The sequence below is a fragment of the Pocillopora verrucosa genome, chromosome 8 (assembly GCF_036669915.1).
Source record: "Pocillopora verrucosa isolate sample1 chromosome 8, ASM3666991v2, whole genome shotgun sequence".
Taxonomy (NCBI): domain Eukaryota; kingdom Metazoa; phylum Cnidaria; class Anthozoa; order Scleractinia; family Pocilloporidae; genus Pocillopora; species Pocillopora verrucosa.
In genome coordinates this window covers 14078288-14094376 of record NC_089319.1, presented here as the reverse complement: position 1 = coordinate 14094376, position 16089 = coordinate 14078288, and the positions used below count along the sequence as shown (strand labels likewise).

General features: G+C 39.3%; 2 protein-coding genes and 1 pseudogene across 4 annotated transcripts in view; 2 read left to right on the top strand and 1 right to left on the bottom strand.

Annotated features, from left to right (window-relative positions):
* The first annotated feature begins 7120 nt into the window (after positions 1-7120).
* Positions 7121-9483, top strand: LOC131798603 (acyl carrier protein). 3 transcript variants are annotated; one of them, XM_059116294.2, is made up of 4 exons: positions 7121-7418; positions 8400-8487; positions 9042-9140; positions 9295-9483. In XM_059116294.2, exons 1-3 carry the CDS (start codon positions 7137-7139, stop codon positions 9128-9130), a joined length of 459 nt encoding a protein of 152 aa, XP_058972277.2. In that variant the 5' UTR covers positions 7121-7136; the 3' UTR covers positions 9131-9140; positions 9295-9483. The 3 variants fall into 3 exon arrangements, with proteins under 3 accessions (XP_058972277.2, XP_058972276.2, XP_058972275.2); XM_059116293.2 differs by having other exon boundaries at positions 9042-9167; XM_059116292.2 differs by having other exon boundaries at positions 9042-9483.
* A 1899-nt stretch (positions 9484-11382) lies between these two features.
* Positions 11383-14493, top strand: LOC136282787 (mRNA export factor GLE1-like; annotated as a pseudogene).
* LOC131798627 (4-aminobutyrate aminotransferase, mitochondrial-like) overlaps positions 13547-16089 on the bottom strand; it is a 20357-nt gene continuing 17814 nt past the window's right edge. The window contains exons 16-17 of the mRNA XM_059116328.2: positions 15191-15302; positions 13547-14461 (exon numbers count right to left, since the gene is read on the bottom strand). Of these exons, the coding sequence (XP_058972311.2) occupies positions 14337-14461; positions 15191-15302 (237 nt within the window). The 3' untranslated portion in view covers positions 13547-14336. The remainder of the gene's footprint in view (positions 14462-15190; positions 15303-16089) is intronic.

Here is a 16089-nt window from a genome sequence, read left to right as displayed (position 1 = left end):
CGTCTTCAAACAGCTCGAAGCGTGCAGGGTTTGAGTTAGTTAAAAATTATACATCGATAATATCATACTGTTCCCAATTACCCTCGAAGTTTACATAGGCTGAGTTAGTGAACCATGACCATGTCAGTCATATAACAGTTAGTTGTCCACTTTCGCAATGCATCTTCTATGGTAACGAAAACAGTCTGCTCAACGAAATTTCAACATTTTCAAGATATCTTTACAACTGTCTAAAGAATCCTTTTTAATCTTCATTTTGATAGTGTGCTACTTTGCTTCTGAGTAGCAGATTGCCTTCAAACAGCTCAAAGCTTACAGCGTTTGAGTTGGTGAGTCATTACAGCATTAGTAATGTCACATTACACTCGGTTGTCCTCTTTCGGGTCTGTGGTCAATGAAATGGTTCGCATTTAGCTAATCGAAATGATTCAGTCTAGTTCCATATTTCACAAGTCGGCAATGTTGCCTCAAGGTTGATAATCGTCTTTAAACAGCTCGAAGCGTACAGGGTTTGAGTCAGATGACAAATTATACATCGATAATATCATACTGTTCTCGTTTGCCCTCTTTTGCAATGCTTTGCGAATCTGTGTTCGATACAACAATTTCCATTAAGGTTATCGAAGCGCAACATACTTTAAGATCTCTTAACAAACGTCGAATTATTCAGTTTGATTCTTCATTTCAACAGTGGGCAATGCTGCCCCTCATTGCCGATCCTCTCAAGGAGCTCGAAGCCGTTTAGATGGTTTGAATTAGTAAATTATGACTAATTTCATACTACACTCAGTTGTCCTCTTTCTAAACGCTTTACGAGGCTTTGTCGATTAAATAATTGGCATTTAGTTCATCAAAATTTCACGTACGTCACAAACATCTTAAGTATCATCTAACTCTTCCGTTGGTATACACTTTTCCAACTGAGTTACAGATCGCTCTTTAGGAGTTCGAACCTCCTTCCTTCATTTTATTGGATTTTTTTTGTCATTAAGAGACTTTAGACCGAACTTGCCTGCCCCATTCTTACGGTCCGAAGGGTTTTTGTCTAGTTTTGTGTTCATTTGTTTTTGTATGTGTGTGGGGGGATGTGTTTGTTTGTTTGTTTGCTTTTTTAAATAGCAAAGTTAAAGTAAACGAGCAAGTTCCTTAAGAAACTGTGGTGCTGGGGTGGGGGGGCTTACAAGAAAGTTTGGTTTTATCAACTGAGTTGATAATGTAAGTTGGTCACCGTTTCTAAGACTATTTTCTAAAGCTGACGTTTCGAGGTGAAGCCGTTCGTCAGTCTTCATGGTCGTCCAAGGATTTTTTTTCCACCCCAGTTATGTTAGCAAAAAAGATTATTTTGACGGGGTATTTAAGCAAAATGGGCGAAGGCTTCCCATGCAAGCGAATCACCATTTCGCCAAAGCGTATCCTCAGTGTGAGGTACTTAACAAGAGTAATTCATTTTGTTCCCGTTCGTTTCGAATACGTAAGCCGCACAACAAGGAGTCATTATTGGAGATACGGAAATTCCCTCATACGGATGGGTTTTTTCTCTTTTAAGATGACGTCTTCTTAAAATTTGCGAAACAATTCTTTCTTTAGTTTGTTGCCGTTTTTGGCAAAAGACAGATGCCAGTTGTTCCTCGTGGTTTATGTGCATCCTTTACGGTAGATGACGTGTATTCTCATTACTAAAGTACTGAAGCCTCTCACTGACGCTTATGGTCCAAGCTGTAAAGTCAGTTAATTCATCAACAGGTGGTCATTCGAGTTTTCCGAGGGTGCGGAAGCCTATTTGATTATCCATTTCGTTGTACCGATTTACCTTTCTGTAAGATCATTTCTAATTAAGAAATTTTACGTTCCACTGTTGGCATCCACGGGTACTGCAACACCATCTAAAAGTCTACCACCCCACCAAGTCCCACGGTTCTGGCCTTTGGTAGATGTTATCAGAGTGTAATGTACATCCGGCCCTAACATCTTCAATTATAACTTCTGCAATAAGGGTCTAAAAGTGAAGAGTTCGCGAGGCCTACGCGATATCATGATGGGTTAGGGTTAAGGTTAGGGTTAGGGTTAAGGTTGGGTGATATGGTTAAGATTAGAGTCATAATATTATGATTTTTGTTTTTGTTGTTTTGTAAAATGTTGCACGATGTTGTAAGATCCACTTCTAGTTTCATTATTTTCAAGACAAAAATTTTAACGAACCCAATGTAACGCGTAGGTGGCTTATCCGTTCCCCGTAGGAAATGGCGGCTCGGAATGTAGAACGTAGGCCTACGGGCCCATCGGCCGTCTACGCCATTGGCCACGAAGGGAATCAAATGTGTATAGTCCTGCACAGATGTATATACCTCTGTTTAGCTGCGTATAGCTCTGCATAGCCAAGTAAAGATCTTGACTCTATTCAACCGTAGACGTTTGTTGCGATTTATAACTACATTTAAAATAGTGAATGATATTAACTTTCCAAAGCAACTTGAAGACAAACTTATAAAACGATCTAGTATTCGCTCTCGCTCTTTGAGAGATGACTCTTTACTGAATGTTCCTAATGCTAAGTCGGGTTTTGGTGAAAAAACTTTGAATTCGCTGCTGTAAGAGACTGGAACTCTCTACCTAGGGATATCAGAACTATAACAAATCTCAGCGCCTTTAAAAGTAAACTCTTTGAATCTTTATTACAAGAGGATCACGATCAACATAAATGCTCTTTGGCTTAACTGACTAGTTGAATTATTATTATTTTTTTTCATTAATACAATGTTCATAACAAACATGTTATATATACTTTAAGGGCTATGTTATAATTTATTTATTCTTATAATTTCTTATTTTTACTATTTTGTATCATGATATTTTTAGTCCTTTTTTATGTATTTATTATTATTTTATTACATACAGATTTTATACCACATATATACACATGGGTTAATACCAGATAGTCTTTTTAGTCTATCTGATCCACTATTTTGCATTTCAAATAAAGTTATTGTATTGTATTGTATAGCTGTGTATAGCCCTGTATAGCTATGTATAGCCCTGTATAGGTGTGTTGAGCTCTGTTTAGTTGCGTATAGCTCTGTATAGCTATGTATAGCCCTTTATATATGTGTATAGCTCTGTTTATCTGTGAATAGTCCTGTATTGCTGTGTATAACCTTGTATAGCTATATAGCTATGTATAGCCCTGTAAAGCCGTGTATAGCTGGGTAGAGCCCCGTATAGCTGTGTATAGCCTTGTATAGCTGTGTTTAGCTCTGTCTAGCTGTGTATAACCCTGTATAGCTGTGTATTGCCCTGTATAGCTGTGTATTGTCCTGTTCAGCCATGTATAGCTGGGTATAGCCCTGTATAGCTGTGCATAGCCTTGTATAGCTGTGCTTAGCTCTGTATAGCTGTGTATAGCCCTGTATAGCCGTGTATAGCTGTGTATATCTCTTTATAGTTGTGCATAGCTCTGTATAGGTGTGTATAACCCTGCACAGGTGTGTATAGCTCTGTTTAGCTGCATATAGCTGTGTATAGCTGCATATAGTCCTGTATATGTGTGTATACCTCTGTTTATCTGTGTATAGCTCTGTATTGCTGTGTAAAGCCCTGTATAGCTGTCTATATCCCTGTGCAGCCGTGTATAACTGTGTATAGCCTTTTATAGCTGTGTATGACCCTGTATATCTATGTATAGCCCTGTAAAGCTGTGCATAGCTGGGTATAGCCCCGTATAGCTGTGTTTAGCTCTGTCTAGCTGTGTATAGCCCTGTATAGCTGTGTATTGCCCTGTATAGCTGTGTATTGCCCTGTACAGCCATGTATAGCTGGGTATAGCACTGTATAGCTGTGCATAGCCTTGTATAGCTGTGCTTAGCTCTGTATAGCTGTGTATAGCCCTGTATAGCCATGTATAGCTGTGTATATCTCTTTATAGTTGTGCATAGCTCTGTATAGGTGTGAATAGCCTTGCACAGGTATGTATAACTCTCTCTAGCTGGGTATGGCTGTGTATAGCCCTGTATAACCCTGTATAAGTGTGTATACCTCTGTTTATCTGTGTATAGCTCTGTATTGCTGTGTGTAGCCCTCCCTGTACAGCCGTGTATAGCTGTGTATAGACCTTTATAGCTGTGTATAACCCTGTATATCAATGTATAGCCCTGTAAAGCCGTGCATAGCTGGGTTTAGCCCTGTATAGCTGTGTATAGCCTTGTATAACTGGGTTCAGCTCTGTCCAGCTGTGTATAACCTTGTATAGCTACGTATTGCCCTGTATAGCTGTGTATATCTCTGTATAACTGTGTAAAGTTCTGTTTAGCTGTGTATAGCCGTTTATAGCTGCATATATCTCTGTGTAGATGTGCATAGCTCTGTTTAGCTGCGTATAGCTCTGTATAGCTATGTTTAGCCCTTTATAGTTATGTTTAGCCCTGTATAGCTATGTATAGTTCTATATAGGTGTATATAGCTCTGTTTAGCCGTATATAGCCCTGTATAGCTTTGTATAGCCCTGTATAGCTATGGATAGCCCTGTATAGGTGTGTAGAGCTCTGTTTATCTGTGTATAGCTTTGTATTGCTGTGTATAGGCCTGTATAGCTGTGTATAGCCTTGTATAGGTGTGTACAGCCTTGTATAGCTGTGTTTAGCTGTGTATAGCTGTTTATTGCCCTGTATAGCTGTGTATATCTCTGTGTGGCTGTGTATAGCTCTGTATAGTTTTTTATAGCCCTTTATAGCCTTGTATAACTGTTTATATTTCTTTATAGCTGTTTACAGCTTTGTATAGTTGTGTATAGCTCTGTATTGGTCTTTATAGCTGTGTATTGCCTTATACGGCCCTGTATAGCTGTCCATAGCTCTGTTTAAAGGGGTAAGGTTCTAAAGAAACTGTGGTGCTGCGTCGGTGGGAGAGTATAGCAGGTAATTTAGTGTTAACAACTGGGTTGAAAACGTAAATTAGCATCGTAAAGGGTAAAAAAGCTGACGTTTCGAGCGTTAGCCCTTCGTCGGAGCGATTAGAGGAACTGTGGGTTGTGTGTGGATTTATATGTAGAAAGTGGAGCTACGCCATTGGTGGGAATATGGTGACGAGAAAACAAGAATAAATGAAGTTGAATGAAAAGCGCTCGTTGATTCTGTGGGGATTAAGGGTGCCGATTTGGAATATAAATTTTTGTTCTAGTGTTTTACGGCTTTCCGAACTGCCTAGATGTAAGGAAAGGCCGCAAACTGCCATATGCTGTTTAGAATGATTAGGAAGATTAAAGTGTCTAGCGACTGGTTTGGATGCGTCCTTGTCATTTCTTTCCACATCGCGAAGGTGTTCTCGGAATCGGTCACCCAGTCGTCTTCCTGTTTCGCCGATGTATAACTTATTGCAATAAGTGCAAGTTATGCAGTAAATAACATTGGCGGAGGTACACGTAAAGTGATCAATGATCTTATTGGATCTTTTGGGTCCCGATATTTTCTCTTCGTTATGAATGAAAGGACAAGTTTTGCATCGTGAGCGAGCGCATTTAAAAGTTCCAGATTGGTCATTGGTTTGAAATGAACTCCTGACTAAAAAGTTGCCTATTTTTTTGTCACGTTTGAATGAAATAAGTGGGGGTTGCGAAAAGATAGTGCCAGTCTCTGAATCGTTTTGGAGTAATTTAAAATTTTTAAGAATGATAGATTTAACTGCGTGGTTGTGAGGGTGAAATGTAAGAGTAAATGGAATGCTGTCAGTGTTCTCCTTCTCGGCCGTTTAAAGTACTGCCTGTCGATCGATTTGTTGGGCACGGTGGTAGCCCGCTTGAACGACAGAAACGGGATAGCCGCGTTTATCGAAAAACTGGCACATTGCCTCTGATTTTTCGGAAAAATCAGAGTCGTCACTACATAAACGACGAAGTCTGAGAAACTGTGAAAAAGGTATGGAGTTCTTGACGTGTGATGGATGTGAGGATAAATACAACAAGTAACTATGTGAATCTGTAGGTTTGTAGTAAACACTAGTACATAAGCCGTTGCCTTCAATTGAAATTTTGATGTCTAGAAAAGTCAAAGAAGTGTCGGAAATTTCCCAGGTATATTTAAGAGCCGAATGAAAGGAATTGACGGCGGTTATAAATTGAGTGAGCTCCTCTTTGGTAGAGGTAGCGCCGATGCAATCGTCAATGTAGCGGCCGTAGAGTTGAGGTTTTGGGCCGTGGTATTGGCTAAAAAATTGATGTTCGATAAAACCTACAAAAAGATTGGCGTAGCTGGGTCCCATTTTAGTACCCATGGCCACGCCACGCCACGCCACGCCACGCCACGCCACGCCACGCCACGCCACGCCACGCCACGCCATTATTCCTGTTTTCTCGTCACCATATTCCCACCAATGGCGTAGCTCCACTTTCTACATATAAATCCACACACAACCCACAATTCCTCTAATCGCTCCGACGAAGGGCTAACGCTCGAAACTTCAGCTTTTTTACCCTTTACGGTGGCTAATTTACGTTTTCAACCTAGTTGTTAACACTAAATTACCTGCTACAGCTCTGTTTAGCTGTGTATAGCTGTATATAGCTGTTTATAGCCCTGTATCGCTGTTTATAGCTCTGTATTGCGCTGTATAGCTGTGTATGGCTGTATGTGTATAGGAAATCGTATGAACGCGAGTGCATTTCGTGATTTATGGGCACGAGTGATGTTTTGAAAGTTCTCAAAATTGCACGAGCCGTGGCGAGTGCAATTTGAGAACTTTCAAAACATCACGAGTGACCATAAATCACGAAATGCACGAGCAGGTTCATACGATTTTTTATTTATTATATTCTCGACAAAGCAAACCGGCTGTCAGCCATTTTTTTATAATTTGGTGTTCAAATTTGGCGCTTCCCCGGTGTTTCCATGGCAACTTCTCCGTATTGCACTCTATAACCTCTATTGCACTTTATAACCTATTTATGCATTCATCATTGACCAATCAGAAACGCGATATTTTGTTGAGTATATAATAAGTGTGGGATATTATATGTAAAGTATAGGACATTATATTTATGTAAAGTACTGATGTATTGTGGACATAGTAATTACCCATACATGACGTACCTGCCTAACTAATGTCGATTGATATTCCCACAATTCATCAAGGTAGTTGTCGTAGAACTGAAAATGGCGACCAACATGTGTCGACGTCTTGGTAGAGGTCTCTTTTATCACTCTTTGTCAAGGGGACGGCACACACGCCTTGTTTGCTCTTTACCACGAGTAATCTTTGCTTCTAACAAACACCTGCAGAGTACATTTCCTGGGAGTAACTCCTTTGAAAAAATGCGACCTGCTCTTGTGGGTGTTCGCATGTTCGCTGACGCAGGAACGGCATTGACAAGAGACGAAATTCAGACACGGGCGATGGATGTTTTAAAACTTTTTGACAAAGTGAATCCTGAAAAGGTGAATATTTTGCATTTTATTGAAATTATGTCGGTTTGATCTTACAGAAGTATTTTCGCCAAGAGCAACTTGAAAATTGATTTGGAAGCGCGTACCTTTAGTCCATTTCCTGATTATTGGATTAAAAGATGGTAATGTTATTTACTTACCAGTTTTAACCCTTTCAGATATGGTGGACCCTCAAGGGCTAAATTTTCAAAAATATTTGACATGTCAAACTGAGCATTGAAATGTTAATGACATTTTCCAAGAAAAATTGTTGTGAAATATTGAAAGGAACTCATTTTATCGACAAATTGAATTGTTTAGCATGCTAAAGAATGACTAGCCAAGTATAATATGCCACCATAAATGCCACAGCAATTATGTTTTCATGACAAAAAATCTTGTATGTAGTTCTTGAATTTCAATTGCGTTAGCATCTCCTGATTGCATATGGTGATCTTCGTCACCTGTCTGTGCTCAAAACTAGGTAGTGTATGGGGAGAGATAAGAAGGTGAAGAGGGTCAAGGTAATAGTGAAAAAGGAGCCTGGCTGTAAGTGAAATATACCGGAATGGCAAAAAAATTTACTAAATTTATTTAAGAATTGTTGTGGGAGCAATTTTTGCTGCTCACACCCAACCAGCAACCTTTAATGTATTCTGTCATTGCTTGCTTAAGCCACTTTTGAGTTAGAATAACAAAAAACAAAAAAAAAAAAAAAAAAAAAAGGGAAAGAAAAAATTGAAATCTAAATTGCTGGCTAGCAAATTGAACAGAGGCCTGTCACAGACAAAATTTGTTTCTGCTGAGAGTCTCCTGGGCCTCCACAGAATGCCTCTGTGTTTCTGTTGGTGGTTGGTATTTCCAGTGGTATGGGTGTTGACATAGCTTGGCATGTGGTCATCCTTAGTTCTATTATGTGGGCAACACTTTGAAAGGAAAAAAAATCTTACTTCCTTTTTTAACTCTATTTTTTTGCCGTTTTCTTTTGTACAGGTTTCGAGTAAGAGTCACTTTGTCAACGATCTTGGTTTGGACAGTTTGGATGTAGTGGAGATTGTCATGGCACTGGAAGATGAATTTGGTGAGAAATTTTGCTTTAATAACAAATATAGCATGAAAAGAGCCCTAGTATCCTTGCAGGCTTTCATTATTGGAGCCAGACCCCTTCTAAACCTCTCCTAAACTTGTCTCAAATCTTCCAGCTGGGGAAGAGATGTGCATCATGCAGCACTAATAATGAGGAACTGCTGTCAGGCTAGTGTTCAACAGTAGTAGAAATTGGTTTCATTGTGCATCACTGAGCTAAGAAACCCCTTTAAGTAGTTTTGTATGATCTGTAATTAAGAAAACAAAAATGTGTTGTGGGTACAGTGTGAAATCCTAGGATGTGGACAAGCTACTTTTGCTGTTATTAAAGTAAAAAGTTGACATAGCTTGATAGTTTTTGACCTCTTGACCACACAAGTTCACTTTAGACAGTTTGTGAGAAAATTGCTTCTGTGAAAAATGTTAACTAGTGATCATTGTGTAAGATTCTGATTATGGCAGTGTTTGACTGATTCACCAGAAGATGATTTTAGTCTGACTACTGAGTACTTAAATTGAGCAATTAATTTTTTGCATTATTCTCTTTAGGTATTGAAATTTCTGATGAAGAGGCTGAAAAGGTTTTCACTGTAGAAGATGCCGTAGAGTTCATATCCAAGGCACTAGATATACATTAACACGAGCAAGGTACTCAGCCAAGCCCAGCACTCAGATGTAAATGGATTTCACTGTCTACTGAAACTGACTGCTTTTCCTGTGAATTGTCTGTTGTTTTGTTCATTGTTGTGTCTGAAGCAACTTAAAGTAAACCACTTTTTTAATGATAATTTCTATATTACAGTATTCTACCAAATGGAGAGGAGATCGGATGACTATGTGCTTTGTGAAATTACATTGGAGGCTTCCCACCTCTATTGCTTCTCATTTGTTTTAATTTGAGTTGTTTGGTGTTTTATAGGCTCTCAGTTTGATTGGTAAATCAAGTTTTATGTATGCTGCTCAGTAAATAAACTTGAGTCATTTCTTGTCATTTCATTGTCTATTAAATAGTGGTGGAGGGGTAAATGAAAATTATGAGGAGGGGAGGGTTCAATTTAAGTGGCTCTTTTTTTTGTTTTATTTTGACAAAGGCTCTGCTGATGTAATGAAGTATTTAAGCTATCATGTCAATATACATGGGAAGTTATTTCTAATGGATTTAAAAAAATGTGCTAATTACTGGGGGTAAACTGATCAACAGTTTTGTATGAATGTAACGCCATGAATGTATAATTGAGCAGGTACGGTTTTCCCCTAAAAATCTGCTGTGTTGTTCTAAGGATTGATTTCAGTTGAGATTCCTGGTGTTTGAAACTAATGGAAGAATGTTCAGTAAATGAAGACTAACATACACCTAAAAGTGTACATCTATTTTGCCTTACCATGTTCTATGATTGGTCTATAAACTGAGTACCACACACAACTGAATTCTCTGTTTGAGAATTGTCTTGCACCACAATCATGACTGAACGAAAAGCCAAAACAAACTTCTTTTCACCATGGATATCACTTCTCTTTATACTGTCATTCTCAATGATAAAGGTCTCCGGACCCTCAAACATTTTTTCGATAAACGCACTGTTAAGGAACCTAGCTCTGAAACACTACTCTGTCAAGCCGAGCCAGTACTATCTCTCAGTCGCTTTTCATTCGGTGTCACCTACTACAAACAAATTAATGACGTAGCCATGGGTACTAACATGAGACCCAGCTACGCCAATCTTTTTGTTGGGTTTATCGAACACCAATTCTCCATTCTTTACAACAGCCGCAAACCTGAACTCTGCGGTTGCTGCATTGACGACTGCATCGCTACTATCTCCTCTACCAGAGAAGAGCTTACTTAAATTATAACCGCCGTCAGTTCCTTTCACCCGGCTCTAAAATATACCTGGGAATTTCCGACATTTCTTTAGCTTTTCTAGACGTCAAGATTTCGCTTGAAGACAACGGTCTATGCCCTAATGTTTACTACAAACCTACAGATTCACACAGCTATTTGTTGTATTCATCTTCGCACCCATCACACGTTAAGAATTCCGTACCTTTCTCACAGTTTCTCAGACTTCGTCGTTAACGTAGTGACGACTCTGATTTTTCGGAAAAGTCCGCCAGAGGCAATGAGCCAGTTTTTCGATGAACGTGGCTTCCCTATTTCTGTCGTTCAAGCGGGCCACTACCAACAAACTGATCGACAGTCAGCACCACAAACGCCCGAGAAGGAAAATACTGATTGCATTCCTTTCACTCCCACATTTGACCCTCACAACCCCGCAGTTAAATCTATCATTCTTAAAAACTTTAAATTACTTCTAAACAATTCAATACTATCACTTCGCAACCTCCTCTAATTTCATTCAAAAGTAACAAAATATTGGTAACCTTTTGGTCAGAAGTTATTTCAAACCAATGACTAACCTAGAAATTTCAAATGCACTCGCTCCCAATGCAAAACTTGCCCTTTCATTCATAACGTAGAGAAAATGTCGGGACCCAAGAGATCCATTAACCCTGTAACTCCCATGAGTGACCAAGACAGAATTTCTCCTTACGATATTAATACAATATCGACCAGTCAAGTGATGAGAATAAAGAAAACTATCGATTTGGGGATAATTAGTTGATCCAATACTAAATTCTCGTAACTAGCATCATAAGAATTGTATGGTTCACAGTAAGGAGAAGTACAAATTTTGTCTGGGAGTTAAAGGATCAAGATCACTGATCACTTCACTTGCACCTCCGCCATTAGGGAACTACCTAAGATACCAGGACGGAAGCTAGAATGGCGACGGCAATAGAAGAGTAAGACTGGGATGAGTCCCGTCGTGCCCGCCAAAAACAAAATACTTAGGCGGGTAGTAGTAGGGACCTTAAGATCCGAGGACGGCGGATGTCTACGACGGCGGGCGGAAGTTTGAATGCGTGTTTACCTACTTTCGGTAGCTGTTCCCCGTAAATTCCAGCCGTAGCTGTGTTGTCTGCGACGTCAAAACAACTAGTTTGCCGTTTCGTACAAAACGTGAGTTGATTACAGTGTTTTTGTAAAATATCTTTTAAAATTTTCGAATATTTTGCGCATTATGGAGTCAAAAATATTTTTAATTCGTTTGCCTACTCTTCTGTGACCTAATTTTCGAGAAAAAACATGTTTTTTTCCTTTTCCACTAAACAGGTCATGGTTGCAGCCGACACGAGTGCCAAGAAGATTGCTCAGTAAGTTCTCTTATTCTCTTTTCTTCACGTTATTAGCAATGAATGTGGTGAAACTCAACACAAATTACGCTTCCCCGCTTAATAATTGATAACCTCTCTGAAAGTGAAAGTGCCTTGCATATTTGGTGAACAAAAAAGGGTTTTTTCTGCAGTAAAAAAAAAAACAAAAAAAAAACAACATGCAACACAAACAAAAAGAAAATAAGCGTTAACATTTGACTTTTATCTTTAGAACCAACATGGAGTGGACTGAACAACATGACAATATTCTTTGTCAGGAGATTCTCGTTCTTGAACCATTCAAGGCAAAGAAAGGAAGCATTGCAAGGGGCCAAATTTGGGATAAAATAGCGAACAATCTGAACAGCCTTCAACATCCCTAACTCAGAGTGACGAAGCGATCTGTAAAGGCCTATTTACACGGCACGACTTTGTCGCATGCGACAAGCTTACGACAGGCCTACGACATGACTTAAGAGTCGTAAGCGAGTTGTAGGTTTGATTTACACGAAACAATTCGTGTCGTAAGCCTGTCGTAAGCTTGTCGCATGCGACAAAGTCGTACCGTGTAAATAGGCCCTTAGAGAACGATGAACTCCTTTGAGCGACAAATTTAGAGCAAAGATGCGAGATGAAGAAAAGGCAAGTGGAATAGATACAGATTTGAGTGACGTTGAAAAAGCACTTGAGGAGATAGTAGAAAAAGAAGCTGTGGTTGAAGAAACAGCGCAAAATGACAAAAAGAAAGTCGATAGTGCCAAAGCAGCGGAAATGAGATACAGAGCTCTAGAGAACCTTGGCGGGACACAGAAAAGACAAAGAAAAGATGAGTTAGAGAATGAAACAGCAGCAAGAGCAAAACATCGAAGAAGTGGCAGTGACATTGTGGCATATTTGCGAGAAAAGAACGATCTCATGTAGAAATGGAAAATGGAAGAAATGCAGCTACAGAAGCAGCGATTAGAGGCTGAAAGTAAGAAGGAGGAGCAGTCCAAAGAGCAACAGGATTTGATGCAGGTCATGCAGCAGCAAACTAAACAGCAACAAGAACAAATGCAAAAATTTCAGAAGATGTTCACGCTAATGCAGCAGCAGCAGTCTCAAATTATCATAAAACCTCTAGTAATCTAATAATTTACAATGTCCCCGAAAAGCCACTCGACAGACATGCGAACGGAACTCATGGCTTTGTTGTGTAGCTCCGTTTGTGGTGTAATTTCTGCACTTCTGTAAGGTACCTGGAGGTAAACACTTTGCGGCTTTTTGCTGCCTTTCTCTGCATCAGACAGTTCGGGAAAGCCGCAAAGCTCTAGAAGAAAAACTTATCTTTCAAATCGGTACTCTTAGTCCCCACGGTATCAACAAGCGCTTTTCATTCAACTAGTTTATTTTGTAACGGCTAAGAATATATGAAAGTCATATATTTGAACTGCGGATAAAGACGTGAATGAAAGTGATCCTCGCAGTAATGTGCACTACTTGAGCAGTAGTGAAAATAAGGCCTGAAAAAAATTCAGGCCCGTACGGGACTTGAATATTCACGTCTTTTCACTACTGTTCAAGTAGTGGATATTACTGCGAGGATCACTTTCATTCACGTCTTTATCCGCAGTTCAAATATATGACTTTCATATATTCTTAGCCGTTTATTCGTCACTTCACGGGTTTATTTGGAACCAATATAACGACGAGCTCCAAGGTGGCTTGTTAGCTCAGTTGGTAGAGCGCTGCACCGGTATCGCAGAGGTCATGGGTTCAAGTCCCACACGGGGGCCTCAATTTTTTTCAGGCCTTATTTTCACTACTGCTCAAGTAGTGCAAATTACTGCGAGGATCACTTTCAGTCACGTAGTTTATTTTTGTTTTATTTTTGGAATGTCATCACATTCCATGAACAGCATAGCTCGATTTTCTGCATATAGACCCACACACAACTCACAATTCCTCCAATCGCTCTAACGAAGGACTAACGCTCGAAACGTCAGCTTTTAAGCTCTTCACGATGGCCGATTATGCTATCAACTCAGTTGATAATACTAAATTACCCTGTTTTACTCTCCCACCGACGCAGCACCACAGTTTCTTTACAAACTTACCCTATTTAATCAAATGAGAGTTCAGTTGCATTGTTTAAACAGTCCAAGAGCTGAACATTCTCCACTTCTAAACTACTGCTTGAGCAATTCAAAGTCACTTAATTCATGTTTGTCCTTCTGATAACGAAAATCCCTTAAGACTTTAGGACGACGTCGCAAAACTTACTACAAAGCCAATAAACACGTCAGAAATTTGCGAATGGTAATCTGAGTTGTGCACTTAGATTTAGGTAGCCACTGGAGTGTATTCCTGAACCTTCCAAGTCTGTAACCTCCTAACATAACACAAAAGGGCCACGAAATCATAGTTTTCACCTTCATTTAACAGAGTGCGGTATGGAATAGAATTTTTAACCTTACTTCTTTATAGCATCAGTACAATGTCATTGCGACATAACATAATTTAGATTTAAAAAATGCCGGAAATCAAAATAACTTTGTTCGTTGACAGTTTTCCTTCAAAAAAATCACTGCACTTGAAACAAATTTCAAAGAGAAGTATGGTTCACTCGAGAGTAAACGACATCCAACATCATCGCATTTGGGAAGCCACTTTGTCCATTGCTTCAAACAGAATATCTGCGTGACGTTGTGAAAAAGTCAATGTTGGTCTGAAGCGGATGCTTACTTCCCCACTCCCACCTCCCATCTCCACACCTGACGGAAAGGAAAAACGAAACAATAGTTAAATTCTGATTGCAGTTTCTCTGTGAATAAAGACAATCAAATACAAAGAAATATGAAACTTTCCTACTTAACAAAAATTTTAACAGTCTTAACTATCAGGACAACAGCCTCAGAAACTCAATAATTTTAAAGTGCCCAAGCTCCAGGACAGGTTGGATCTGGTGCAGCACACTTCTAACGAATTTCGTTCAAATGTAAATTAAGTTGATCATTTTCAAGTTCAAACCAAATATGCTAATCTACCCGCTGTCCAAATGTAAAGCTATCTCGAGGAAGCGTCCGCGTCTATGTGGATAATGTAAGTTTATCTTTACTTGCGAGAAATTCCCTTTGATTGAAGATGATAATGGGACATAATATCACTAGAAACTCCATCAACAAAGGTACACAGCTGTAGGTCATGAGAAATTTCAACAATCCACGTCCAATTTCAACAATCCACGTCCAATTTCAACAATCCACGTCCAATTTTACCCTTGTATCGAACTTTCAATTAATTTTTTTATTTTTGAGAGTATTTCGTCACGAATGTGTCAGCAGGATTTCTTAGTAGAGGGGTCCTAATATAACGTTTTTGTCAAGTTTAGTGGGTTACCAGGTAGCTTTCTTCGAAAAAGAGGGAGTGAGGGAGGGCGGGAAAGTCAAACGCACCCATAGAACCCTTTTCAAGCCGCCCCCTTCCGTGACTTGGATACAAACCATTGGCTTTCATCTTTGAAAGAAATTCTGCTCTAGTATCTGTATCGGCGCAATCGATTGCACAGAATGTTCCTACACCACGGGCACGAGAAAACAATCCCGGATATTTTTCCTAGAGTATAAAAAAATATTGTGTGAACAACCTCATTACTACTCATTAAAATTCACCTGTAAGTAGTTACAAAAGGATATTAAATAAACATGTTAAGAAAATCTTAGAAAAACATCAGACTAGAGTTCTCCCCTAAGTGATGAAAAAAAGTTTGCTACCGCACATCGCCTCTCACTCCTCACTTTAATCACTATCAATCACGGAATAGATGGCGAGTAGCGAAACCAATGAGATTACAGCATTTGTGATAGAATGCTAGTAGATTTATAGTATTGACTGTTTTATGATAAGCTGGATTATACACGCATTTTCATTGGTTTTTTACTCATGATCTACTGAAGAACAGACAAATAGTTGACGTCGTCATTAATAACATTTCGCCTTTTTATCAAATAAAACAAGTAGATTCCATGTTGCCTTAGGTCTGTACATTCACATAAGACGTCAAAATCAGGTAAGAACAGCAATGTCACCTTTTTGTTCTACCACCTTTTGACGTCATCTGTGATCTACGGTAGAACCCCGCAAACTCGAACAAGATCCGGTTTCCTTGGATTTGATCCCAATTCCTCAGTCATTTACGATCAGCTGACACGAACTCGGTTAACTTTACCCTGAGAATTCGGCGGTCGATAAACGTCAAAGATAGCTAATTGACACGTCTCAATCTTTAATCACACGAACGTGAGAACATGTGTGGGAAACGTAACACATTTGGCTAACCTTCCCAAACTAAACGTCCTTATCAAAAAGCTGTTATAAACAAATTAAATGTACGAAAAGGACT

Coding starts and splice junctions, on each gene's coding strand:
- LOC131798603 (XM_059116294.2), top strand. CDS start 7,137: ATGGCGACCAACATGTGTCGACGTCTTGGTAGAGGTCTCTTTTATCAC. Junction 7,419..8,399: donor ACAAAGTGAATCCTGAAAAG/GTGAATATTTTG, acceptor TCTTTTGTACAG/GTTTCGAGTAAGAGTCACTT. Junction 8,488..9,041: donor GGCACTGGAAGATGAATTTG/GTGAGAAATTTT, acceptor TATTCTCTTTAG/GTATTGAAATTTCTGATGAA.